The following is a 27,213-nucleotide window of genomic DNA, read 5'->3' on the forward strand; positions in this document are numbered from 1 at the left end:
TGTTTCTGTATCGCCACCTTTAAACACACAGCAAGAAGCCAGCAGGTACAGCTATAGTGGCTTAAGAAGATGGAGTAAAAGAGCCTGAGGGCTGCTTCTGACCTGCACACACATGCTCGAGGACACACACACACACACACACACACACACACACACACACACTGTATGAAAGAGGCCAGCTGATTAAAAAAAGACTGAACACCTTTCTCTACCTAGACACAAGCATGAAACACAGCATAATCCCCAAAGTCTGAAAGGGACGAAGGCTGGAGGGGGTGGAGGCAAACAACCCATGAGGAGTCTGGAGCTTCAGGCCAGCACCTTTGAGCTTCTGGCTGTCTCCAGTTTACCACCGCCTTCATTTCAGGGGTGTCTTTCCTTTCTTTAGTAAACAGTAGTTTCTACGTCCAAACGTGTCTCTAGGACAACTAACTGTTCTGAGACACAGAAATCTGGAAATTCTAGTGGGTATCCCCAGTCTCAGATCCAGTCCTATACACAGCTTTCCTTGTTAACTTTGGATTTCAAGAGATGTCTCTACAGATAAAATAATCTACATATTTGCATATACATGTATATGTATGTTCTATGTATTTTTTGTGTATGTGCATGATATGTGTATGGACTCATGATACAGCAGTTTGTGGAGATCAAAGGACAACTTTAGGAAGTCAGTTTTCTCCTTCCACTATGTGAGTGAAGGAGCTCTGGCCAGCTGGAGCATGGCAAACACGGCTCTGGCAGGCCTTGCCCTTCTCTCCCATTCCCTCTGCTGAGCTAAAACCATTAGACTACATTCCTAAAGCTAGACACCAAGGTCTAGTCCCTTATTTGGCCACTACCTTTTCCAAGGTCCAGCTATCAAAATATTGAGGTCCAGCAATCAAAAGCCCTGTTTGGCTCACTTAATTAACATGCCCAATTAAAATTAAACACCTCATCCTAACACGGGGAGTTTCTTCTTGTACCTTTTTCCTTTTCTTTCTTTCTTTCTTTTTTTTTTTTTTTTTGGTTTTTCGAGACAGGGTTTCTACATATTGTTTTAGAGGCTGTCCTGGAACTCACACTGTAGACCTCTATCCAGAGGCAGTCTTTTGTGGTCGTGTCCCACCCTTCAATCCCCCCCCGCGCAAATACCTCTTCCTCTTCTCCCTCGTTCTGTATCTCCTGCCTTTATCTCTTATTCCCTGTCCCCTGTTCCTCTGGGGCAAATAAATCTCCTTTGTGCTGAGAACTTGGTCTTGGGGGTCCTCTGACGGTGGGTACTGGCGATGGGACTTAGGTCGTTAGGCTTGGCATCACGTTCCTGTACCGACTGAGCCATTTTGTCGGCCCCATGTGAGTTATATATATGTTCCATATATTATGAATGCATGCTTGTTGTGTGCATACGTGTCCCCGGGAGGCCTCGGGCATCTCGTTCTAAAGCGGCTCCAGCGGTCACCTGAAATCCACTAAGGAGTTGGATGCTTCCAGCAGTGTTCAGCAAGTGGAAAGTTAGAGAAGACCAGGAACCCACAGTGGGAACCCCGCCCACTGAGTCGCCTGCGCCTGCGCTTGCCTCAAGCCCATCTCGCCTCAGTGCGCAGGCGTGGCTCAAAGCGCAGGCGTTTGACGTCACCGAAAGCGCCAGCGTGAGCGGCGAGAGGCGTCGCGCTGTGACGTGCGTTGGCCATGGAGGCGCTGGGTGGTGAGGAGCCCTTAGGGCAATGGGAGAAGCCGAGGCTGGGACTGCGTAGTGGCCCCGGTGGTCCGAACTTGGCGTGTGGAGGCGCGACTTGGCCCGTTACGGCTGTGATGCCCAGGCTGACAACCACGAGGGGGAATCAGTTTGGCCCTCGCCCGGCGGGGCTAGATACGTTTAAACTAGAGCAGGGGTAAGGGGTGGTGGTGGGGCCGTCTTTCGGCGTCTAGCACCTGCGCAGCGTGTTCACTGCTCCGCTGTGAACGAGGGTGCATATGCACCAAGCAGCGAAAGTCTGGAAAGCATCTACTTGCCAGTCAGTGGGGTCTGCCCTTGCAAACGCTGTGATGCCACGACATTTACAGAGGACAAAAGTTGGGGGCTGGAGAGAGAGAGCTCTGTGGTTAACAGCGCTTGTTGTTGGGTTTTGTTTGTTTTTATTTTCGTTTTTCGAGACAGGGTTTCTCTGTATTGTTCCTGGAACTCTTTCTGTAAACCAGGCTGGACTTGAACTCACAGAGATCCACCTGCCTCTGCCTCCCGAGTGCTGGAATTATAGGCATGCACCAGCAACGCCCGAAAAGAGCGCTTGTTGTTCTTGCAGAGGACTGGAGTTAAGTCCCATAACTTCAGTTCCAAGGGAAGGGACCCTGGCCTCCGCTGGCACCTCCTCCTCCCGCCCCCCCGCAGACAAATGTGCTTTCTATGCACTAGTCTTGTGAGGTTTAACAATTTAGCATTTGTAAGGTTTGACAACTTAAAAGGACAGGTTGAGGGTGTGGTTCAGTGACAGTGTGCATGCTTAACACGCTTAAGGCCCCCCTGAATTTGACCCACTGGACTAGTACATAATTGAAAAAACTACATTCCAGCCAAACCTGGTGGTGCACATTTGTAACCCTTCCTACTTGGGAGGCTGAAGCAAGAGCACTTCAGGGTTAAGGCCCGTCTGTGCAACAGAGTGACACCCTGCCTCAAAAAGGCGTGCAGCTCATCAGAAGACGCTTGCCTAGTGTGCTGGAGCCCCTAGCACTGCAGAGAAAATACAAACGGTTACACAGCTGTGTTTTACAGCGTGCTCCCATGTCCTAGCAGAAATGGAGACTGAACAGGAGCTCTTCTCTCAACTGGTGAGGGGACTTGAAGGAAAACTAGTATTTCCATTGCTCTGAAGAGACACTTGGCACCTTAACCTGGTCTGGTATGGACACAAACTCCTGTGCAGATATTGTCACAAGAGCAGGTACACAAGTGGCCACATGCACTGTGGGATTGTTTTTTTATCAGTAAGTCACAGTCCTCTGTTGTCATAGGGGTCTCCAAGCAAGGCATCCGTGAAAGAATTTGGGACTATATGGAATCACATGATTTAGCTGACTTTCCCAGACCTGTTCATCACAGGATTCCCAACTTTAAGGTACAAAAGTGTTCCTGGTGTTGTTAGAAGGGGATCAAGCTATCCCTGGGAGAGTCAAGTCAGTAACACAGCTCTTCTGCTTTCTGTTAGGATTGATTTTAGAGGCACAGTGAGCAGAGGCAGAATCCAGGAGGGCCTGGAGGGCTCTGTGTTTTGACACATTCCCCTCCATTACCCAAAGGAGCACAGCCTCTCTGTGGGAGTGAAAGGGTTGCACTGTAGCTGCTACCAGTGCTGTCCACAGAGCTGGCCATCCTTAGCCACTTAGTGGAGGGGCTCATGGAACCCCTCAGAGGGAAGCCCAGCCTTCAGTGCCCAGAGAAGCATCATGTGACCAAAGCCCTGGTCCTCAGTTTCCTAACTGTTCAAAATACTAGTCAACCCAAATGACTATTGCTGATAGCTTGCATGGAAAATAATTAGCCTGCAGGAGGCAATGTAAGCCAGGTACTGCTCAAGCTGGCCATCCGGGCACTGGGAAGACAGAGGCAGGAGGATCAGGAGTTTAAGGTCATCCACAGCTACGTTGTGGGTTGGAAGTCTGACTGGGCTACATGAAACCCTGTCACAGACAGAGAGATGGGGCAGGAGGGCATGCAGTGTAACATTGTTTGTGGTCTTTGCTTTATTCTTTTGAAGAGAGCTGAGATGCTTGTGAAGATAGACCAAGGTCCTAGTTGGCCTAGGACTGGTGCCCACCAGCCCCAGAAGTCTTGAGTTCAGTTCCCAGCAACCACATGGTGGCTTACAACTATCTAAAATGGGATCTGGTGCCCTCTTCTGGCATAATGTCGACAGAGCACTTAAATACATAAAATAAGTAAATCTTTAAAACAGAACAATACCTGAGTTCTGTACTAGTCCGTTTCCATCCTGTGCTCATTCTGAGGTATCTCCTTGGGGAAATATGGGCTCCATGTCTGGGTGGATGCTGGACTGTGATGCCTAGGCCATACTTGGCCCATGTCCTCACGGTGACCTGCAGTCACGTTTACACAGGGTGCTTCTCGGGCTTCGGAGCATTTCCCACACCTGCATGCTTTCAGTGTGGCAAGAACCATTAAAGTCAACCCTGATGCTCCTCAGAGGAATGCCCGCTTCCTCGTGCTGGAGGTGAGTACAGCACTGTCTTTGCCTAACTAGGGGTCTTACCTGGCTTGCCAAAGCATCAAAGACCTGGAAGTCTTTGCTGGGACACAGGAAGTGAAAGTGGACCCTGATAAGCCCCTGGAAGGTGTCCGGTTGCTGGCACTGCAGGTAACTCCATGTTCTCAAGCTTCCCTCCATCGTGAGGGCTCTTCCTCCAGGTGACTGCTGAGTGCATGCAGTGGCTAGGTAAATTGTGCTGTGACTGCAATTCACAACAGTCCATTTCTTCACTAAATTTGTACATTTCCTTGAAACAAAACTGCTCAGTTAGAAATCTGATACTGTGATAGGTGGTAGTGGTGCATACCTTTAATCCCAGCACTTGGGAGGCAGAGGCAGGCAGATCTCTGTGAGTTCAAGGCCAACCTGGTCTACAGAGAGAGTTCCAGGCTAGCTAGGGCAACACAGAGAAACCCTGTCTTGAAAATCCAAAATAAATAAATGTGTGGACCATTTCTCAAAAGAGAGCACCCGTAGATAGCTCTTAAGCAATTATAATAACCAAAGCAGAGCCACAAAGGTATCACTGAATGACAGTTACTGTAATGTGATGACTGACATAGCTTTACACAGTGGCTTTGGAAATCAGCCTGGGACTGCCAGAGGCCATGGAGTAACTTGATCCGAGCAGGATGCCTTCCATATTGTGCAGTAAGGAAGGTCATAAGACCTTTGTGCTGAGAAGATCAGTGGCATGCAACTCCTCTGCTTCTCAAAGCTGAACAGGATTTGGCCCATGAGACTCAAAGAGGCTTCCTGGAAGCACAGAAGTGTCTGCCTTACTTCCCAGGCCGTGAGATGGTATTTGAACTAGAATGACACCCCACACAGCAGTGAGAGCAGCAGGGAGCAGTGGGAGCCATTGGTGATGGGAGGGGACACTGGGGATGGACACTGTACTGTCACCAGCAGTCCACAAGTGGTCCCCAGGGGAGCCAGGCATGAGAGGGGAGACAGCCCAGGTGTGCTCAGGTGTTCTTAGCTGAGATTCCCTTTCTTCATGGGGAAAGCATGCACTTGCTGTGTAATTGTCTTTTCCCTCAAAGAACAAAAAGACGCTGCTGGTCCCAACACCACGACTGAGGACAGGGCTGTTTAATAAGATCATACCACCTCCTGGAGCCACTAAAGACATACTAAGGAAATGTGCCACCTCCCAGGTGAGTGCTAGAAGCCCCCACCCTAGAGGACTGTCCATGAGTCAGTGTACTGTAAAGTAGAACACCATGAGTTTACACAAAGTCATGAGAGCAGTGTTAAAGTATTCCACAGTTCTGCCCATACAGTAGATATTTAAATAGATGCTTTGGCTAGTTAGAAATGCTTGTTCGAGAACTGGTTAAGAGCAGCATCCGGCACTCCGGTGCCCTCTTGTGGTAGATTTGGTGCTGTGCGCCTGTGCTTGCTCCCACCTGTTTAGATGAAGCTGTGGAGGGCAGGATGGGCTGGAAAGTGCCTGCTTGTCAGTTGTAACTGCTGACAGGAGCACGATTGCATCATCAGAAACTTCACAGTCCAGCTAAACTGGAGTCTGTAGATTCATTGATGTGTTAGAGAACCAGGATTTTCATCTTACATTAAATAACATTTGGTAGCTGTTTAAAGAGCCATAAACCCATGTCATTTTACTTGAATGACTTTATTTTCTGATAACTTTTCTTATGGAAAAAATAGAATTGACCACAGCTTACAGAAATATGTACAGTATGCTATGCAGATAAAATAATACGTATGTAGAGGAACAAGTTTGGGAGGGCTGAATTTGGTGGTGCGCATCTGAAATCAGCTATTGGGGAAGCTGGGGCGGGAGGATTGGTGATCCAAACCTGCCTTGTCATTATAGCAAGACTGCATTTCAGAATAAATATTAAAAGGAATTGGGGTGCTCACTAGAGCCCTTCCCCGTTACAAATGAGGCCTCAGATTCCATCCCAGCACTGAAGAAAATGGAAAAAGATGAAAAGTAAGATGAAGCCATCGTTCTGGTCAATCCCAAGCCCACAGCTCAGGATTCTCAGAAACAGGGCAGTGGTCAGTCCTGAACCCAACTCAGTCAGTGAGGAGCCTATTTCCACGGCCACTGAGAGGGAGGCCACAAAGCTCCAATAGGGTGGGTACTTGAGGCATGCCCTGTGATGTGCCCCAGGGAGCCCCATCCTGGCTGTACACCGATCCCAGAAGACACTTGCCAGCTCTCTGACCTGCTGCACAGGTGCAGTCCCCTTGCATTTCTATGCAGGCCTCCACCATCAGGGTGACTGGGTGCACAGCAAGAGTGCCCTGCCTGAAGCTATGGCACATGGGATACTGACCGTGTCTAGCTTAAGGTGTGTAACCTCCCTTCTAACATCTGTCCTGGTGTCCCTGTGCTGCGGGACCCGAAGCTCCTGTGACTCGGCAGGTCTGGCCTGGCTGTGTGCAGCCCCCACCTGATTCTACCCTCGGTGCTCTTTTGGGATTAGTGCTCTGTGACTGTGTGGCTCGTTCCCTCTGGCCATCTTCCTGGGATAGGAATTGTAGAAGACACACCCTCAAGTTGTTCCTGGAGGTGGCTGTCCTAGGATACTGCCTCCTGTAGGGAAGTGTGGGAGTCACATCTGCTCTGAGACCATGAGCTGGACCTTGTATTTCTGTTTATAGGGTGTGCGGAACTTCAGTGTCCCTGTGGGCTTGGACTCCGGTGTCCTCGTGGATTTAATTGTGGTGGGATCTGTCGCTGTGTCTGAGCAAGGTAAGGTAGAGATAGGCTGTCCAAGTGTCCTGAAGGCTGCCCTGTGCACTCTCCCCTGCCAGTCATTCCCCTCTGCTTGCCTGACCTCAGCCACTGCACTGGTCACTTATAGAGGCTTTGTCCTGTTTTAGTCAGCCCAGAATCTCATGAGTGCCATCCAATAGTGAATGCAATCTGGATGATCCTCACGGGCATTCACAGAGGTCTGTTTCCCTCGAGATCCTAGGTTCTGTGACATTGACAGTTGACGCTAACAGTCACAGGAACCCCAGCACCTCTCTTCCGACACATGGTTGGGATTGTCCAACTTGAACTTTTAGTAGGCTGATAGTGATCCTTTAAAGACAGTGTTGTTGTATGGTCCGTGCTGGCCTCAGAGTTAGTCTTCCTCTTAGGCTCCTGGTTCTGCCATGTTTCCCGGATCCCCACCTACCATGGATGTGTGCCACCACGTAGGGCTTCCTGCCTGCCTTTTGACTTCCTCTCAGCTCAGCCCCAGCTATGGGGCCTGCCCATAGATGTCTGCTGTCCTTCTGTCCCACTGTCTCATTCCGTCGCATATGCATTTCTGTCAGAGTAGCTCAGGGAGGTGTGAATCTTAGGCATCTTGGTGGCGTGCTTCCTCCTGGGGTGATGCTGTGCTGGCACCCAGACTCCAGGCGAGGAGAGCCGGGTACACACTGGAAGCCAAAGACCATCACTGCTTGCTGGCTGTTGCAGTCCTTTGTGCTACTTCCTGAATGGGCCTGTAACCGTGCAGCCCCACTAAGCCTGGCCTCCCTCCCCTTTGCATCTGGCTTCTCTTCCTAAGGCAGGCAGATCAAACGCCTGCCCTTGGAAGTAAACTCTCTTTTCTGTCTTCACACACTGACCTTTTGTGGCTTTCGGTTTTTTTATTTCAAAACTTCAGCTCTCCATCCCCCTCCTTAGCCCCTGAGTGCTGACTGCAGCTGTGCCACAGCACCTGCCGCTGTCACTGCTTTCCACTGTGTCTTGCTGACCTGACTGGCACACAAGTCCAGGCTTGGTCACCGCATGTGGCATCTGAGGTTCATCTACTCACTGTGCACTTTGGTGCCCATGGGTTCATGTTCCAGAGCCACTCATGGGTTGCTGTGGACAACAGGAACCCTGAGGTCTCATCCTTTCCACCTAGGCCTGATAGGAACCCACTTCTGCTGTACCCCTGCCTTGTCTCTTAGGCTGGCGAATTGGGAAGGGAGAAGGCTATGCTGATCTTGAATATGCCATGATGGTGTCGATGGGAGCTGTTCATAAGGGGACACCAGTTGTCACCATTGTCCATGACTGCCAGGTATGTACTGCAGATGTGTCATTTATGCCCTTCTCAGTCACTCCAGGAGAGGGAGGGGTGAGAGAGACACTTATTTTTATAGCAGGCTTTCTTGGATCACCAACCCCCAGATCATGACACAGAAATTATTTTTTATATATATTTTATTTTTAATTTTAAATTAGGTTGCTTCACATATCAATTCCAGATCCCTCTCCGTTTCCCTCCCCTCCTCCCGTGCCCTCCCATCAACCCCCCAATATCCCCTCATTTCCCCAGGGATGGTGAGGCCCTCCATGGGGGTGTCCATAGACTGTCATTTCATCCAGGGCAGGGCCTAGGCCCTCCCCCAAGAGTTCAGGGTGAGAGTGCACCTCACATTGTTGAATGGGAGTCCAAAGTCCATTTGTATGCCAGGGATAAATACTGATCTACTAACCAAGGCTCAATAGATTACCTAGGCCTCCTCACTGACACCCACATTCAGGGGATCTGGATCAGTCCCATGCTGGATTCCCAGGCATCAGTCTGGGATTCAAGAGCTAACTCTTGTCAGGTCAGCTGTTTCTGGGGGTTAAACCAGCCCAGTCTTAATCCCTTTGGTCATCAGTCCTCCTCCTCTGTCACTGGATTTCTTGAGTTCAGCTCAGTGCTTCCAACAGTCACTGAATGAAGGTTCTGTTTCCCAGACTCTCTGGCTATGGGATTGTAGGCTGGCACTCCCCAGATCTATGTCTAAAATCCATATATGAGAGAGTACATGCCATGTTTCTCTTTTTGTGACTGCGTTACCTTGCTCAGGATGGTTTCTTCTAGTGCCATCCATTTGCCTGCGAATTTCAGGATTCCATTGTCTTTTCTGCTGAATAGTACGACACAGAGACTATTATTAGTTGTGAATGCTCAGCATTATCTTATGCTTGTCCTACTAGCTCTTGTAACTTAATTTAACCTGTTTTTCTTCATCTACATTTTGTCATGGGTCTTTTTACCTTTCATTCTGTATGTCCTATATTTCCTATTTCTTCCATGTCTGTTTGTCTGGCAGCTGCCTAGCTGGCCAGTCCCAAACATCTCCCTCTCTTCCTCCCTCGTTCTCTATTCTCTCTCCTCTTGAACCTGGACTCCTCCTCCTCCTCATTCTCTCTGCCCACCAGTCCCACCTCTCCTACTACTGCCTAGCTACTGGCCATTCAGAGGTTAAGAGCACTGGCTGCTCTTCCAGAGGTCCTGAGTTCAATTCCCAGCACCCACATGGTGGCTCACAACCATCTGTAATGGGATCTGGTGCCCTATAGACTAATCAGGTGCCTTAGGCAGACAAGGTGAAGCAGCAACACATCTTTACATAATTAAACAAAAGCAGCATAAACAAATGTAACATATCTTTGCCTAATTAAAGTAATATTCCACAACACCTGTTCTTGCATCGTGGTGTTGATTGATGAGGCACTGAGTCTCATGCACTGAAGATCATCTATTCAGTTGCTCAGTTCCTTCAGGGCCCTGCTGTAACCTTACCCTGTCCAGGTTGTTGACATCCCTGAGGCTCTTCTGGAGGACCACGATCTCACCGTTGACTACATCATCACTCCCACCAGGGTCATTGCTACAGGCTGTGCATACCCAAAGCCAACAGGGATCATCTGGTCCAAGGTGGGTCATTACTGTGGCTAGCATATAATGACTCTCATGTGTTCCTTGTGTGGCCAGGTCACTGTCCACTGTCCTGTGTGACTGGACATAGCATTGCCTTTGAGTTTGAATGATGTAGCTCTGAGTCACACCTTCAGGCTGAGGCTTAAAGTCTACCTAGAAAGCAGTGATGGGAGGGTCACTGCGCTGTGGCTCCTCTGCTGGTGTTTTTTAATTGTGTGTGTGTGTGTGTGTGTGTGTGCGTGCGCACATGTGTACATGTTCATGTATGTGCATGTGTAGAGGCCAGAGGTCAGTTGGGTGTCATTCGTCAGGGTGTGTGCCACCATGCCCTGAGGGTTTTTATTTTTTACAGCCTTTGATGCTGGGCAAGCACTCTGCTACTGAGCTACTCCCAGCCCTTTGCTTATTTTTATTTTGGAGGCAGGGTTCACTGCCTAGGCCTCTCAAGTAGCCAGGATTACAAGCCTATGCTGCCAGCCCCACCTACAAGATTGCAAACTTCTAGGTGATTGGCACATAAAAATCAAATCTGAGTTATAATTTTTAGAGGATAAGTGATTAATTATAGATAGAGCATAAAAATGTTTTCTGTTTGATTAAAAAGTAGAATTTTTATTTCATGTGGCACATTGGCAGAATGTAATGACCATTCCTAATTGCTAGCTAGGAAACACAGAATCTCCTGTCAGCCTGGGCAGTGACATCAACCCCATTCTGCTAGCCCAAATGTAAGCAGCTAGGAAATGGCAGAGCCAATGTGGTTGGAACTTGTGGAGAAGTGAGCCAAGCCATGTTGGGTGTCATCACTCCCTACTCAAAAAAGACTGTTCCAGAGAAGAGTGATGCCTGGTTGTATAGTAGCCTGAGTATCAGGAGATGCCATCATCGTGGCTCCCATGCTGCTCAGCTTCATAGGAAAGCAACCCTAGAGCCTGAGTGCTGATCTGATATATGCACTACAGAAACTCTGCTTGAACTGGGCATGGTGGTGCATGCCTTAAATCCTAGCACTTGGGAGGCAGAGGCAGGTGGATCTAAAGGCCAGCCTGGTCTACAGTGCGAGTTCTAGGACAGGCTACAAAGCCACACAGAAAAACCCTGTCTTGAAAAACAAACAAAATCCAGCAGCAACAACTACAAAAACAAAACAAAAAATAAATAAGAACCCCTACCTTGGAGACATGGCTGTTCTCTCAGAAACTGCCTGTTTGCCAGCTTTGTGCCACCAGAAGTAAAGAAGAAATGGTCTTTGATGGATGAGAAGTGTCAGAATGGGCTGGACAGGTCTCCTTCCTGGCCCACTGCAGGCTCTGCTGTTGAGGCTGATCTGTCAGCTCAGTCCAAGCAGCCACTGGCAAACTGGCTGCTGGTGGTCCACGTGCACACAGATCAGGCATCCAGCTCACCCTCCCAGGAACACCGTGCCCACATGGGATCTGTCTTCCACTGCCTTTGCAGGTGTGGGATGTTGGTGACTAACTGTAGCAATTCAGTTGGACCTCAGGTGGCCTGTGCAGAAGCCCCACAGATTGACACTGAGCTCAGCAAGCTGTTCATTTAGCGCCTTGGTGGCCCACTGCTAAAGAGTGCTGCATGAGTCTTACTCAGTGTCAGGTCTGTCTGGCTGTCTGTAGGGCCAGGTCACAGTTTGACCCAAGAGATGATCTTGGGCATGTAAAGGACCCTATCCCAGTCTCAGGCACCTTAGGAACCATCACTCTCCTGGAGGTAGCAAAGAATTGCCTTGTGGCCCATATTAATACCACTAACTGCAGGGGCCTCTTCTGGGTGAATGGCCCACAAAGTAACCCCAGTTGTTTCCTCCAGGAAGATAAAAACCCATTCCACCCTCACTGGCACATAAAGGGACAGTCTGGGAAACTTCACAGTGTCAGGATTTCATTTAGGCTGCTGTGGGATCAGAGTTGCAGGTTGGTGACTTTCTTTTTTTTTTTTTTTTAAAGATTTATTTATTTATTACATATACACCAGATTGAATTGTAGATGGTTGTGAGCCACCATGTGGTTGCTGGGAATTGAACTCAAGACCTCTGGAAGAACAGTCAGTGCTCTTAACCTCTGAGCCATCTCTCCAGCTCTGGTTGGTGACTTTCTATTAAGGAATAGAACCCAGGCCTGGCCTGGTATTGCAGGCTTATCATCCAGGCACTCTGGATTCTGAGGCAGGAGGATGGCAAGTTTGATGTCAAGACAAGCCTGGACAGTGATGAAGCTTTGTCTCAAAATAAAAAGAAATGGCTGGGCTGTAGCCCAGTGGTAGAATGCTTGTATAGCTTGCATGAAGCCCTGTGCTTCACGCCAGCATCACAGAAATAAGTAAAACTAAACATGCAGGGGAGTCTTTCTTGTCTCCCCCAAGACTGCCCTGGGCCCTTCAGCAACCTTTCATCCATATGGGGTGGTAATTTCCAGAATTCCTCCTGAGTATGTGGGCGTGGCCTCGGTGTGACTAGTCCCTAGACACCCCAAGACCAACTGAGGTCACTGTCTTTTTCAGGTCAGTTGTGAGATGCTTACAAAAATCCCAGTACTCAGGAGCCTTCGTGAGCGAGAGAAGCGGGCCGGGAAGGATGTCACTCTTCAAGCTGAGCCTGGCAGCCAGCACCTAGCTGGGAGACCCTGAGATGTACCACAGTTACAAGCAGCTTCCGTGGGAGAGTCCCATAGCCCCCTGCAGAGCGTGGACACCCACCTAGCTGCCACTGTGTGCGTGGGAAACCTGCCCTACAGTGCTCGTGTAAGTGAGCTGAAGAGAGCCCTCCAGGAGCTGAGGGTGGTGCCCCTTAGGCTTATCTGGCAGGTCCCAGCGCAGGGCCCTTCTACACTATGTAGACTCAGCTGCTGCCCGGCAGGCTGCCTCTCTCCTTCAGGGCCTACACCTGGGTGCCAATACCTTGAGGGTGGCTGGGGCAGCCGAGGGATACGTGACCTGGTGAGCAGCTCCCACCAGAAGAACCATGCCCTCTCTGTTGTTGGGATGCCTCTGGCATGTGACGATTTGCCATTGTTGGTGGCTTGCTGCTATGTGAGGCATATGCTCTGTTCTTCCTGGGAAGAGGGTAAACTTCCCTAATCTTCCCTAATGCATGACTCTCAGGATACTGTGAGCTCTGACTCGTTCTGATCCATTCCAGTTCTGGTTCCGGTTGTGAAGTCCATGTGATGCTCTCTGGGTGCAGACGGTTTAAGGACCGAGCAGCAGGGACAAAAGGTAGAGAATGGAAAGTAAACACAGGCTGGCAGAGAAGAGGCCAGGGCAGGGAATGAGGGCAGGCAGCAGAGCCAGAAGGCTGTCCTTGAAATCATTGCAGACCCCCAGTCCTACAGAACAGAAGTGGGAATGAGATTCTGCATCCAGAGACAGAAACCCCACATTGTGCACATGTGTGATCATGTCTACCCAGGCTGCACAGGTATACGTCATTGAGCTTAGGGCCTCACTGCCCCTCAGTGAGGATGAGAGGGGTTGGCAGCTGCCTCCGCTTTCCCAGACACAGCACTTGTGCCATTGATCCTTGGCAAAAAGTCAAAATAAGCACTTAGATGGAGAGTTTGTTTTATTCAAATGTGCATGCCTGAGAAGTTTCTTGTTTTTGCCAATGGGTCTTCCACCGTGTCCATTAACATAGTCCTTTGCCCTAAAAGGGCAGGCCTTGTTCACATATTAAGGAAAAAAAATCTTGTGACCCATGTCTCCTTGCCTTAGAAAGCTGTGCTAGCTCAGTAACCACCCCTTCCAAGTTGTCACAGGTACTATGGGAAGCAGGCCTCAAGCTGCACTGGCCTCTGGCCTTGCACCTGCTAGCCTGGCCTTCCCTCCCACTCCTCCCCAGCACAGCCACTGGCCATGCCATCCTCTCCCTGCTCTGCTTTCCCCAGGGTCCTCACCTCTCTTGTGTCCCTTCTTACTCTTGATGCTCCCTGTGGGACAGCAGCTACAGGTTAGCAGGATGGAGCTATCTTTTCCCTCTTGCTGCAAACCAGAAGGACAGGAGCAACCAGGAAATGCCGCGTTAGGGTAACTGTCCATCAGAGCTGGAAAGCGGAGAGATGACCCTTACCCAAATATCAGCCAAGCCTGAATCCAGTCAAATGATCACTCAGCTCATCCAGATGGTGTGGGCCTCTTGTCACTCGTGGCCAGAATACACCGGATGTGTTGACACACAGTCTGAGCCACTTGTGTATTTGTGTGAAGCGACCTCAGCACTGAAGCTCAGGTGCCCTCAGTCTCATCTGTAGATGCTGCAGAGTGTACCCTGTCTCAGGATGCCCTCGAGGTCTAGTTCCCCAGGTAACTGATGAGCCACAGGTGACAAAGTTACTGCATTCTTTGTAGCTGTGATTGTGTAGCACACAATAAAAAACAGACAAAACACTTTCAGGTGCTGAGGTGGCAAAGATGCTGTAAGTGTTGCTACAGGATTCTGGGCCCCTCCATGTTATCCACCCATGTGGTATTTGACTTCACCAATGGTGGAGACTTGGGTTGTTTCCAAGAAATTGGTCCTTTGGGCTGGATCTCACCCTGACTGTCTTAGGGTTGCTATTGATGTGATGAAACACCATGATCAAAAGCAGCTTAGGGAGGAACAGGTTTATTTTGCTCAGAGTTCAGTATAACCGTTGATCATCAAAAGCAGTGAGGGTAGGAACTCAGGCAGGGTAGGAACCTAGAGACAGGAGCTGATACAGAGTCCATGGAGGGGTGCTGCTTACTGACTTGCTCCCCACAGCTTGCTTAGCCTGCCTTCTTATAGAGCCCAGGACCGTCTGCCCAGGGATGATCCCACCTATGATTGCCCTTCCACATTAATCACTAAGCAAACGCTCAGGCTTGCCTACAGCCTACTCTTCTGGAGGCATTTTCTCAATTGAGATTCCCTCCTCTCTGATGACTCTAGCCTGTGTCAAGTTGACATAAAACTAGCCAGCACACTGGCCTCTTCCTGTGTGTGCTTGCCCTGCATCCTGGCTGTTGTGATGAGAACATAGCCTCATCCTCCTGCCATGACTGGGGCTTATATCTGAAGCTGAGGCAAACCCTTCTGGGCATCTTCATAGTGATGAGAAACTAGCTAAGACAGGAAGACACAAGCCAATGGCTTTCCCAGCATCCGTTATAACTGGCTTTTAGAAATGTAACAGCGGGAGCTAGAGAGATGCTCAGCTGTTAGGAGCCCTTTCTGCTCTTCCGGAAGACCTGAGTTCAGCTCCCACCACCCATGTCACAAAGCTTGTCTGACGTCATGGGTACCGAACACACAGCATACACTTACATGCACACACATACAATTAACTACTCATAAGTAGTTGGGACCATGGTTGATGAGCAGCTCAGGCTCCTATAGGTGAAATGAGTTTTACAGAAAGTGGTTACAGATCCACAGAGATGCCCCAGTTCCAGCATGTCCAGGAAGATCCCAGAAGAAGCTCCTCATGGAACCAAGCAGCAAGCAAATTCTTGGCAGCTGTCACCAGCAAGAGCAGAGGACAGCAGAAGTTGACCTCTGGTCTCCTCCACATGCACGCTCACGTGAGCATGGGAACAGAATGAAGTGGATTGGCAGAGGAGCCACAAGACAGTGACCCTCAATGCTGGCTTCTAGGTGGTTCTAAGCCTTGGCTTGGAGATGAGGTCTGAGGTTACAGGGTCAAAGTTCCAGGTGGTGCTGGTGGCATCCCCCCTGTCCTGCAGTCATGATGAAGCCACACCTAATACAGAAGCCAGGATGTCTCCCCTTAGTGAGGGGTAGAGGCCAGAATAGCAGCAGTCATCATTTTGAGGAGTGAGATGGTGGCTTGAAGGATAGAATGCCAGAGAAGAGTTTGCTGAGCCTGGGGGGTCACTTTAGGTGCCTTAGTTAGGGTTTCCATCACTAATAAACACTGTGGCCAAAAGCAACTTGGGGAAGAAAGGGTTTATTTCATTTTACATTGCCATATCATAATCGGCCATTAGAGGAAGTCAGGAGCTGATACAGAAACCATGGAGGAGGGCTGCTCACTAGCTACCCCCATGTCTTGCTAGACCTGCTTTTAAAACCCAGAACTACCAATCTAGGGGTAGCACTGCCTACAGTGAGCTCCCTCACCCTATCAGTTATCAATCAAAATGCACCAAAAACTTGCCCACAGGCCAGTCTAGTGCAGACGTTTGTGATGTTTCCTCCTCCAAAATGACTCCAGTTCATGCCAAGTTGATATAAAGCTAGTCTCGTTAGGGGAAACACATCTGTCCATCAGGCACCCATGACAAACACCCACAGTCTATCCTGGATGGCCAGGCCCGTGGAAACACATTTAGATGGTGTTCTGAAGCTTGAGATGAAATTTTCTGTTTTTGTAAAAGTAGCCAACATGCAGGCTCGCCTCCTAGACCTGGCCTGATGCTGCCCCCTGGGTCCCATCACCTGGGCTTGATGTCCCCCCCCCGGTGGTCCTGGACACCTGGCCTGAGTGTGATGCTGCCTCTGAGGTTCCTAGTCTCACAGCCTCGGTTCCTGGCAAAGCTATGAAGGAGAAGGCAGCTGTGCTTGTGTACCTTATCTGTGCTCCATGGCCAGCACACAAATAGAATACAAAGCAAAGAGAACATTTATTTATCTATTTATTGTCGTTCTGTGTTTTATTTTTGAGACAGGGTTTCTCTATGTGGCCCTGGATGTCCTGGAACTCATGTAGACCATGCTAGAGCCTCAAACTCAGAGCTCCACCTTCCTCTGCCTGATTCCAGAGTGTTGTGATTAAAGGTATACAGCACTACTCCAGGCTGTTTTTGTTTTGTTTTTGAGACAGGGTCTCCCTGCATAGTACTGGCTACCCTAGAACTAGCTACGTAGACCAGGCTGACCTCAAACTCACAGTGATCGCCTGCCTGTCTCCCACCACACCCAGCTTCGAATTTCAAAATATAAGAGCCTTTCTGCAAAATAGATCTCTCATAGGGCCAATGTATAAGGGTTTCAGATAGGGGACACCCAGCCTGTGGTCCTCAGCACTCTTTAGTCGGAACTGCACCCCTCGCCTTTCTTACACTCTGAACTACCTTTCCCTGCAGTTGGGGGAGAAAGGGGGGCTCTTCTGTTCTCCTGAAGTGCCCGGGGAGCTTGGTGCATCTTCCAGGAAGCTCTTCAGCTTTCCCCATCAGAAACCTTCCTCCAGATCCAGCTAAAGTCATACCACTTTTGGCTTGTCATTTGGGGACCAGCTCCACGCAGTGGTGATCTATGGAGAGGACCAGGCACCCAGCATTGCCAGGACAATGTACCATTTTGGAAGGAATCCTGGGCCAGGGGAAAGAGCCCTCACAGGTCACACTGAGGCAACCCTGTAACCTCACGACTAGGATGACTTGGGGCAAGGGTTTGCTTCCTCGGTAACCAGTCATGCAGTTTCACTTATTGTCGCAGATGATGATAGGCACATGTAAATCATATTAAAGTATAGATCAGCATTCCCTCTGAAAAATGGCAGCTCACAAGAGTAGAGGTTTACCTTAACCGTCTTCATCTTCATTGCAGATGCAGGTTCCTCGGGCAGCTGAGGCCCCAGGAGTGCAGCCAAGTTGCTCTTTACCCCCATAGAGCAGGCTCAAGTCAGGGCCATTTGGCAGGAGAGAAAATCAGTCTTCCCCTGTGAGGTGACTTCAGCCTTCCCACAGCAGAGGAAGCATGGACTTTGGTGTGAGTGTCAGGGTCACCTACCGTTCTGGGCCCAAACTGCATCCTTCAACCCTCTCAACGCTGGGGTGTGGCCCCCACCTCTCTGGTTGGTGCTCCTGTGGGCAACAATGCAGGTCTCAAGGACCCTGGAGTTCTTCCTGCTCCCTCCATGCTGCCAAGCCCCAGAGAGTCTGGGTCCCCCAAGGTTTTTCCTGAGACCTGCCACAGATGTTCAGACAAGCAGACTTAAGTGAGGAGCTGTACTCTCTCCCCGCTGAGGCAGGGCTGCACCCTGTGATTGATGGTCTCCAGGGCCATCAATCAGGACAGTTGAAATGAGAGCTGACAAGAGCCTTTGTGGTGTGGGTGCTCTATACTTTGGTGGTTGGAAGCGGTAAGAACCAGTCTTGAGGTGCTGAGCTGTGGGTAAATCCAGCATGGCCCCCACCTGCAGGTCAGACAAACCCACCAGTAGGAGTAGCTTTCCAGATAAGGGTTTCAGGCCAGAACTGGCTGGAGCTCTTAAGCCTGGCCCTGTGGAATGGAAAATGGCTGTTCCTGGGGGAACACTGACCTGCTCATCCCCTGACCACAAGCCGGACCTCCAGGCCAACTGGAAGCCACGGCAGCAGTGTGTCAGAACACAGAGAACATTGAGTGGTTGAAGAACTCGCAGTCAGAGTCACACACCGCCTTGGGGAGAGGAGGGGCAGGAGGCGACGTGTTCTAGCTGTGTGACCTCAGGCAGGGCTCACCCTCTCTGTGCCTTAGATGACTCTTGAGACTTCTCACATCACCCACACATCACAGGAGGGAAGCAATCAAAGTTCGGAAGGGGCAGAGTCAGGACTGGAACCCCACTCCGTGGCTGTGAGCTTCTCCGGTGGCCTCAGACTCAGTGTGTAGGGGATGTGTTGTTCTGGGACAGCAAAGCTGCCTGGGATGAGGCTGGAAGTAACTTTACCCTCCACCCTCCTGGAGTCCATTTTTCTAAAGCCCCATTGTTTGTGTAAGTAGGAGAAAATAATTAGCTCAACTCCCAACAAAAATAATCCATCTGCCCTGAACTGAGGTGGAAGGGTCTGGGCATGTATACCTGTAGACCGATGAAATCTGTAAGACGTGGACAGCAGGTGGCGCTGCCTCCTCATGAGAGACAGCCAGGGTAAAAACCCCAGGACAGTCTTGGTGCTCCTGCAGTGTCCTGGGCCCCCTCTCCCTGTACTGACATCAGGATGAAGTGCAGCCTGCTGCCCCCCTCCTGCCCCTTGTCCCCCTGAGGTTTACCCCTATGGCCGTCCTCTTGCTACCTTCCTTCACACGCAGGCCTAGCTCTCTGACCCAGCCTGGCGACTGGAGCCGGTGCTGAGGGTCCCAGTGGGAGCTCAGTCCTGCCAGGCCCCTGTCACACAGAAACCCAGAGACATCGTGTGCCTATCTAGAACTTTCTTTCAGGACACATTACCAAAGACAGATGACTTGTCCTTTTTCAGGGACATCTAAGAACCTGGCATTCTCCCAGATGGCCATGGACAGTCAGAGAACATGGGGCCCTACTTTTAATAAAATGCTCAGAGAGGCCTAGCACATGGTCCTTCCCCCAGACCACTGCCGTGTCACCATGAGGACACTCAACACCAGAACTATGCTAGAGTAATGTGGCTTGGGTCCCAGAGGTGCGGTCTGCCCTGGTCAGGCAACCAGTCTACTGAAAGGGCTGTGCAGACACTATGATTGGGCTCAGTAGGGCTAGCTTTCAGCTCTGTTCAGATGACCTCACCAACTGTCCCTTGGGTGGCCCGGGCCCAGTGACACCCCTTCAGGGGAGTCGCATAAGTCTTCCTGGCAGAAGAAACAGCTGCAGGTCCCGCTCTGAACATGTGTGCAATCCCGCCTTGCTAACCCCATCTTCCCATCATGCACTCTGCAAAGTGGGCTTCTTCCCTATGGCCAGCCAGGCGACTACGGACCCTATGGCAATAGCAGGGCTATGCAGACCTGTCTGCTGTGAACAAGTCTAATGGCAGGCATCCGCGGCTGCTCGGTGTGGCCCCTGAAGGCACCCAGTGTGGGTGAGCTGCACAGCTGTGGTCGCTCGTTACCCATCCTGTCCCTTCACATGGGTTACATTCCTCACTGGGCTGCCACAGCACACCAGAAGATATTACAAGGGCGGGAGTAAAGATCTGTGGCAAATAGCATCCTAAGAGTGAGACGCTGGGTACAATACTCAAAACAGAAAAAGAGTGGAGGGGAGAGGGAGGGAGAGAAGAAGGGGGGCGGAGTGAAGAAATGCAGGCAGGGAAAAAAAGGGGGAAAAAAACCACCTCACTGCTAAAGGTCCTGACCCATCCACTCACCTCTACAGTGACTGGCAATGGCCCCGCCTGGGCTTGCAGGAAAGAAAAGAGTGCCCCTTCGTCTCCTTACCCAGAGAAACAGAATCAGGCGGCCACACCCTACTGCTGCCCACAGCTTCTCTGGTCTTGTGTCAACTTTCCTTGATGTTTATTTTCACTGTACCAAGGGGTTGAAGGAAGAAAGGGGAGCAGGCAGGGAGTCATGGTGAAAATTGGAATGGCAGTTTCTGTAACTCCAGGAGGGAAGTCGGAGTCTCCAGACGGACCGGACACTGAGAACCTGTAGCCTTCCAGGGAATGGAAAGCTGAGCAGGGTCTGGCAACCTTTGTGGAGAGTGAGGGCCAGCCTGGGCTGGGTTGGGAACCCCTTCAACATTCCCTCTCTGCTGGGCTATCCAGAGAGTCGGATTGTGAGCTCTGGGGTCTGTGGACCAATCCCACGCCCTCCTATCCTACCCCAGCACCTGTGCGTTCTCTCCGAGTTTGGCTTCCATACCTGGAGCAGAGGGGGGCAGTGTTATGGGGGTGGTCTCCTGTGGAGAGGGCTGCCAGGATGCAAGTCTCCCAAATGCCTCCTGTTTCCTTGGGGGGGCAGTTTCAGTGGAGTCAGGGCAGGCAGGAGAGGGCAGCAGAGGCCAGTCCAAGCCACCTCAGCAGGCAGCAGGGTTGACTGGGGCCGAGGACTCTGAAGAGGAGCTCACATTTCAGCCCTTTCCAGGACCCCGGTCAAGTTGTGGGGACCTCTGTCTGTCCCTCCTCTAGAGAACAACAGGCTGTAAAAGAACCCTGTTGTGACAGGTCACTCAAAGCCACCAGCAGAAGTGAAGTGGTCCTTCTCCCCACCTCAAGTGTCGGAATATTCTGGTAGTCTGTGTGGGAGTCTCAGGCCCAAACCTACCTACAAACTGGGTGCTCATAAGAAGCACCCAAGAGGTGGCTCCTGGAAAGTGCGGGCTGGTGCATACATGTCATTGTCCCTCCATCCCTCCAGTGAGAAACAGCAGGGGTCTGAAGGCTGCTGTTCTCCTTTCTGGGTTCCACCTGAGGACTGCCCCATCTCACTGGGACAGTGTCAGAGATCAGGAAAGCAAAGAGGGGTGGCCTGGTTTGCACAATGCCAGGTGGCCCTAGGGCCCTGGGTCAGTAGTTCACTCCCTCCTAGAAATACAGTCACTGGTGGGTCAGGCCGGAGCCAGGCTCTGGTGCAGCACCAACCCTTCCCTGCCCTGGACCCTTCAGTCTCAAAGAGATCCCACATCTTAGGCCCGGCACCTGCAGTCACAGCTCGCACCCTGTTGTCCTCCAGCCCCTAGGAGCCGAGGTCAGTCTGGGCCTGGGTTCAGGGCAGTGGGCTCCTGTGGTCTGGCTCTGGTGTTCCTCCCTACCAGGTCTCTGGGACCTAGAGTCAGGGCCTAGGAGGCTGTGCACCCAGGTCCGCAGGAGGAGGTTGTGGAGGGGGCCATGCGATTCACCCACTGGGCCGAGCTTTGTACCTTCCTGCGGTTTGCTGGCCGCTTGTCCGTCTCTGGGCTTTCTGCCTTAGGCGTCACACACACTCAGGGCCTCTGGACCGGTCTGCAAAGATGCTTGGAGATAAAATGCAGCACGGCTCAGTCTGCACTAAAGATGAGTAAGCACTCACATACAATTCTGTGCCCTGGTGTCTCTTTAGGCCTGTAACTTGCGTGTACCGGTGTGCTTTCGTGGGCACGAACCTGAGCGAAAATGAGTTCGGGAGAAAGCCTGGCGCCATCAAAGCGGCGGCGGGAACCCTCCGGCCACGGCTAGGCGATCTTACTCTTACGGGCCTTCTCAGCTTGCTTGGAGCACGGCCCTCCTCTGGGGAAAGCCGGACTTTCCCTCTCACCCTCGGGCGGCCGATCAGGCAAAAGGCAAAGGCCAGGCCCCATGCCCGGAAGCTGGGGTCCTCCAACGCCGCCGGACACGGATCCTGGGCGCAGAAGTCACTGCCCTGGGGGCGCGGGGAGGGGGGCGCCTCCATGTTTCCTCTGTCCTCATTGGGGCACAATCATCCCTAGAAGGGACGTGCCCCGATTCTAGGTACCCCAAGGGCTTTCCCCTGGACCTGCTTTCCGGACCCCGAGTGGAGGTCTCTACCTGCAGAAGACACGGCCTCCCCTTGGTTTCAAACCTGCTCCAGGCCAAAGGCCCGTTAGAGCAGCCCCTGCCCGATGCTGCAGACGCCCCAGCTCTGGCCTTACCCTGTCCTCTTTATCTGAGTTTTATAGACAGCTGTTAGTTTGGGACATTAATCGCCCGGACGAGTTTATTGATAATTTTGATGTAACAGAGCACCGGAGAAATTACCCTCCTGTCCAGAATGTCAAGTCTGAGAAGAAGCAGGTTCTGAGGCGCGACCCCACGGTGCACAGACACTGCGGTGGGTCAGGACCGGGACACCAACAATGAGGCTTATTGTGTTTGTTTTCCTAGGTGGACGGTTGGTGATGGAAATGGTGGTCAGGGGAGCCCAGAACTTCGCTGTTTGCTGTCTCCAGGAGAGGGGTGGGTTATGATTTAGAAGGGAAATAAGTTAGGGGCGGGAACATGGGTGTAGCCCTGGGCACCCAAGGACGGAAGGTCTCTTCCTGGCTGGGTTTTACAGACTCCACCGGGGAAGACCATCAGGCAACTTTTTAAAAATAGACAAAATAAAACAAACAAACAAAACTTTGAAGTTGCCTCATTATCTACAACAGAATGCAAGGCAGGTCAGAGCTCAAGCTTGGAGTAAATCACACACTGAGTTCAGGGCCGAAAGAAAAAAAATGTATGTAAATATATGTAAAGATTGTGTGTGCATGCACACACTTGTTTTTGCCCAGGGACAAAAGACTACCATTTTTCTTTAAATGTTTGATTATTTCTTCAAACCAAGAAATGACATTTAGAAGGACAGAAGGCTCATCTTCAAAACCTAGAAGGGGGGTGTTTAACCCCTACCCAGATTTTACTCCAGTGTGAAATGAGGAGTGAAAAACAGGACTAACGGGGTGGAGGGAGTTCAGATTCACCTAGGTTTAGTTTAATTTTGTAGACAATGAGTCCGTCTATTACCCCTACAAAGGAGCCATTTGAGTTTATTTCTATCGACAAGAGTTTTAGAGGCCATGTACAAATGTTATACATTTTTATTTTTGTTCTTTTTGTAGGAAAAATACACAAAAAGCATACCCTCAGATTGTCCTTTTATACAGTGCAGAAGGAGGTTTAAAATATGTGTCACATACGCCGCACCTCTGCGGCCGAAATACTAAAAAGGGGGACAGTCCTTCATTTTTATATATATTTATATAAAACATATGGAAATTTGTTTTTACACGGATTGGTCTTTGTTTCAAATTTACAATGGATATCAAATAAAAAAAAAAACAACTCTACACGGCAAATATTGCCAACCAAGTCACACCATTAATACTGGGAGGGTAGAGCTACGTGGTGTTTTGATTAGGAAAAGAAAGCAGAATAAATAACAGGCCGAGCCTGTCTACGGTGTCAGGGAGCCTGCACTACACCACTTGATCGAGCCTCTGTACATACACGTATCCCTGCAGCTTTCTGTGTTCGGTTCCTTTCAGAGTTACAGTAGAGACTGGGAAGCAGAAAAACACCCACTGAACAACTCCAAACAAAGTGAAAGACGCTGGAGGAAGAAGATAGGAGGGGACGGAGGCTGGGGCAGCTTCTGGGCTCCCGTTGTCTTTTTTAAAAGACAAACAGTGGCTCCAGGCATCGGCATCATTCCCACGAAGATCCACCTGTGACTGCTCTGCTGGAGGAGACCCCAGGTCGGGAGAAGGGGTGCCTTTCCTGGTCCTCTCCTCCTCCCCAGGAGGGGAAAAAAGATGGCTGTGGGGAGACCTGTGCATTTCAAGACATTCTTTCAAAAAGTTAAAAATTAAAAGATAAATACTCAATCAAAAATAAAAGTATTTGATAATGACTGGTCTCACATGTTCGTGCTTCTAAAAACCGTCCCTAGGTGTGTGTGTGGGGGGTGGAGAGACCTTGGCAGAATTCTTTCCATGTAGCTGGCTTCCCCCGACACAGCACCTTCGTGGCTGTTTTCAGTGGGATTGAAAATAAGTATTTATTTACTGACAGCTGCAGTCTGATCTGGCCCGATGGCCACTGTTTTTTAGAAATTAGTGAGTGAGTGGGGGTGGAGTCGCCGACCACAGCGCTAGGTCTGTGTTGGGGTTTTCTTTCCAAATAATCCGTTAGGGAAGGGGACGGGCCCTTTTCTCTTGCTGACGGTTATACCTCCAGAGTAAAGCAGTTTGTGGCAGTGGGCTCCTGGTCCCTGGGCCGGCCGGGCTGGGCTGGGGGGCCCATGGCCTCGGCTTCACATCACACATGGCTTGATGTCTTGGTAGGTGACCTGCTGATGGTAGTAGGATCCTCCACCAGTAGAGTGCATAGAGGAAGACGCCATGGCGTTGAAAGAGAAGACAAACTCCTTCCTGTCACACATGCTGGGTGACTGTGAGTGATACCGAGGGATTCCTGTAGGGTGAGGTGACAGCAAGAGTGGGGAGCGAAACATTAGTGTCTGAGGTGCAAAAGCCCTGTGCCTGGCCCGCCACCACTGGCAGGGTTCCCGGTCCCCACCGCCGGACTAGGGGAGCCGCGCTCCCTGCCCATCCACGGCCCATATAGAACACTGGCTAAAAGTCCTGCTGGGGGTAGCTCCAACTGCCTGTGGCCTCTCCAGCCTGGACACTGTGCCGAAAGAGGGAGGCAGAGGAAGCAGCTATGGCTTTTGAAGCCCCAGAGCCTGGGAGACTGAGATTTCTGAAGTTGTCACTTCCACCCTGCTGAAGTGGGGCCTAACGCTGGGTCAACAAGCTTTCTGAGCTATGAGCGAGGCTCAGAGGCTCAATCAGCTTCAACCCAGAACAGTCTCCCTGAAGGACAGGCAGTGCCCAGGATGAGTGGAAATGGGGTTTTAACTTGGCATAAGCTGGGGGCGACCCCGTGGAGAGATGGCCCACCATGTCCAGCCTAGTGTTCTGCCTCCCAAGGACTCTAACAGCCTATTTCTGGCCACCCTTCTTCCCATTTCTCCTTCCAGAACTAGGCCCCGAAGGAGAAAACTACCCATGAAGGGGTAAGAGGGAGCAAGCTGTGGGCTATATTCTTTCTCACTGGGGTGCGCCTGGGTTAGGCACTGAGGGACCTTGAAGCCTGGATCCCAAAAGACAAAGAGCACTGGGGCCTATAACTCAGACCCCCCAACTCTTGGCCAGGTCACCACACAGGCCAGCTTCTGTCAGCACAAAATGCCCCTGGAGTCACCAGGCCAGGTTTCCTGAAGAGCCTAGCTGAGCCTCCAAGCGTTGGGCCCAGGCCGCTTTGGGCCTACCCCTGGCTTTGGGCCTACCTCTTCAGCTTTTGCCTAACACAGACTCCTTGCACAGGGACTATCAGAAAGGTAGGCCTGTACTGGCCCCTGAGTAGATACAGAGAGCCTTTGCTACATGTGAAGGCACCCACATGCCCCCAACGGACTTAAGAGTGCTGGGTTCTGAATCTTTGGGGTGAGAATGGGGCCTACCTGGTCAGGCTTGGGGCAGTCAGCATAGAGAAGCCAGAACAGAAACTGAACCAGCCTAAACCGGGAGGGCATCAAACTGCACTCACTCCTCACAGCGAGAAGAGCAGTACCCAAAGGCACACTAGTGGGCTGCTGTCTCTCCTCAGAGTTGGGGCTACCTTCTAGGAGCTGAACTGGTTCACAGGCTGTCAAGGGTCTGGGTTTGGGGACCCCTGCACTCACCTTGCAGTTCTGCTGGCCCGTTGTGACTGTTTTGGTGCAGGTATGGCTGGTCCAGGGAGTGTGTGGAGAGGCTGCCAGACAGGGGGTTGGCCGCTGGGTTACAAGGGGACAGAGGCTGTTGCTTGATGTAGGAGGCCCCGCTATTGAGAGCTGCGGAGGCCGAGGGCGGCCAGGCTGCTGCGGAGCTGGAGTAGACGGCATGCGGCTCCATGACCCCACCGGCGCCGGCCGGCAGCAGCGGGGAAGCGGGCACCGAGCTGTCGTGGTGCGGGTATTCTCCGGCCCCAGAACCACCGCAGCCGCCCATGTACGAGTGGCCGCCGTTGGAGGGCAGGTGTGGCACCGAGTGACTGGGCAAAGCCATGCCGTCCACGTTGCCCGCCAAGTGGCCATTCATCATGCCCAAGCCGCCCTCCAGCGCTAGGCTGTTGGGCGCGCACGAGAGGCCTCCGGAGCCCTGGAAGCCGTAGGTGTCGGGGAGATGGTTGAAGCCCAGCCCGTTCACCATACTGTACACAGGCTTAAGCGCTTGGCATTTCCTTCGGAAGCCGCGCGGCCGCCGGCGGAACGAGCCCTCCTCGAACATGAACTCGCTGGCTGGGTCGATGGTCCAGTAGTGGCCCTTGCCGGGCCGCCCGAGGCCCTTGGGCAGCTTGATGAAGCACTCGTTGAGCGACAGGTTGTGGCGCACGGAGTTCTTCCAGCCCTGGTAGGCGCCGCGGAAGAAGGGGAAGCGCGCCTGCAGGAACTGGTAGATCTCGCTGAGCGTCAGGCGCTTGCTGGGCGAGCTCTGGATGGCCATGACGATGAGTGCGATGTACGAATAGGGCGGCTTCTCCGGTCGCCGCACGCCCGCGTTGGTCTTCTTGGCCTTGGTGGGGCCCGCCGCCGCAGGGTCCATGGCCTGGCTGCCCGCGCCGCCGCCTCCTCCTGTGCCCCCGCCGTGCGGCGGCTGCTGCTTGTCGGGCGCGGACATCGGGTGGCTGCTGCCGCCGCCGCTGCCGCCGCTGCTCTGTGCCGCCGAGCCGGGAGGAGGAGGAGCAGGAGGGGAGGGAGGGGAAGGGGCTGCGCGGGGCGGCTGCACCTCTGCCGTCACTGCGGCTCCCGAGCGCGCCTCCCCCGCGCGCCCGCCCTCCCCAGGCGCGCGATTCTCCTCCTCCTCCCTGCGGGAGGCCACGCGCGTTAGGGGGCCCGGCACCGCCCCCCCTCGGGGCTGCACGCCTTTGCGCCCCCGCAGCCTGCAGCGTCGGATCCCCCGCCGCTGCTCAGGGGCGCGCGCCCCCTCGGCCCCCGCCCGACCCGGGCTGCGCAGCCCGCCCCGCCTTTGCCGACCTGGACCCGGTGCGCCGGCCTCCGCCTCCTAGGCCCGGACGAGTGGACTGGACACGCGCCTGGGACCCCGGTCTTTCCAGCGCACTGGGCTGCGGCGGTGGC

General features: G+C 52.0%; 2 protein-coding genes across 2 annotated transcripts; one reads left to right on the forward strand and one right to left on the reverse strand.

The window, feature by feature from the left end:
* The first annotated feature begins 1,609 nt into the window (after positions 1 to 1,609).
* Positions 1,610 to 14,333, forward strand: Mthfsd (methenyltetrahydrofolate synthetase domain containing). The gene is given in 9 exon segments (XM_005073198.4): positions 1,610 to 1,690; positions 2,998 to 3,101; positions 4,101 to 4,214; positions 5,297 to 5,410; positions 6,891 to 6,981; positions 8,184 to 8,296; positions 9,806 to 9,931; positions 12,453 to 12,754; positions 12,756 to 14,333. Coding segments are annotated over 9 exon segments (1,116 nt in total). The 5' UTR covers positions 1,610 to 1,674; the 3' UTR covers positions 12,892 to 14,333.
* An 8,780-nt stretch (positions 14,334 to 23,113) lies between these two features.
* Positions 23,114 to 26,770, reverse strand: Foxf1 (forkhead box F1). The gene is made up of 2 exons (XM_005073105.4): positions 25,780 to 26,770; positions 23,114 to 24,506 (listed from the first exon to the last, which is right to left on the reverse strand). Exons 1-2 carry the CDS (start codon positions 26,753 to 26,755, stop codon positions 24,346 to 24,348), a joined length of 1,137 nt encoding a protein of 378 aa, XP_005073162.1. The 5' UTR covers positions 26,756 to 26,770; the 3' UTR covers positions 23,114 to 24,345.
* Between the last annotated feature and the right edge of the window lie 443 nt (positions 26,771 to 27,213).

Source organism: Mesocricetus auratus, unplaced genomic scaffold (assembly GCF_017639785.1).
Source record: "Mesocricetus auratus isolate SY011 unplaced genomic scaffold, BCM_Maur_2.0 Super-Scaffold_6723, whole genome shotgun sequence".
NCBI lineage: Eukaryota > Metazoa > Chordata > Mammalia > Rodentia > Cricetidae > Mesocricetus > Mesocricetus auratus.

Bases quoted from the DNA above. Each gene is read 5' to 3' on its own strand.
- Foxf1 (XM_005073105.4), bottom strand. From the start codon at position 26,755: ATGTCCGCGCCCGACAAGCAGCAGCCGCCGCACGGCGGGGGCACAGGA. The intron at 24,507-25,779 runs GTGAGTGCAGGG...CTCACCCTACAG, and splicing joins CGGGCCAGCAGAACTGCAAG to GAATCCCTCGGTATCACTCA.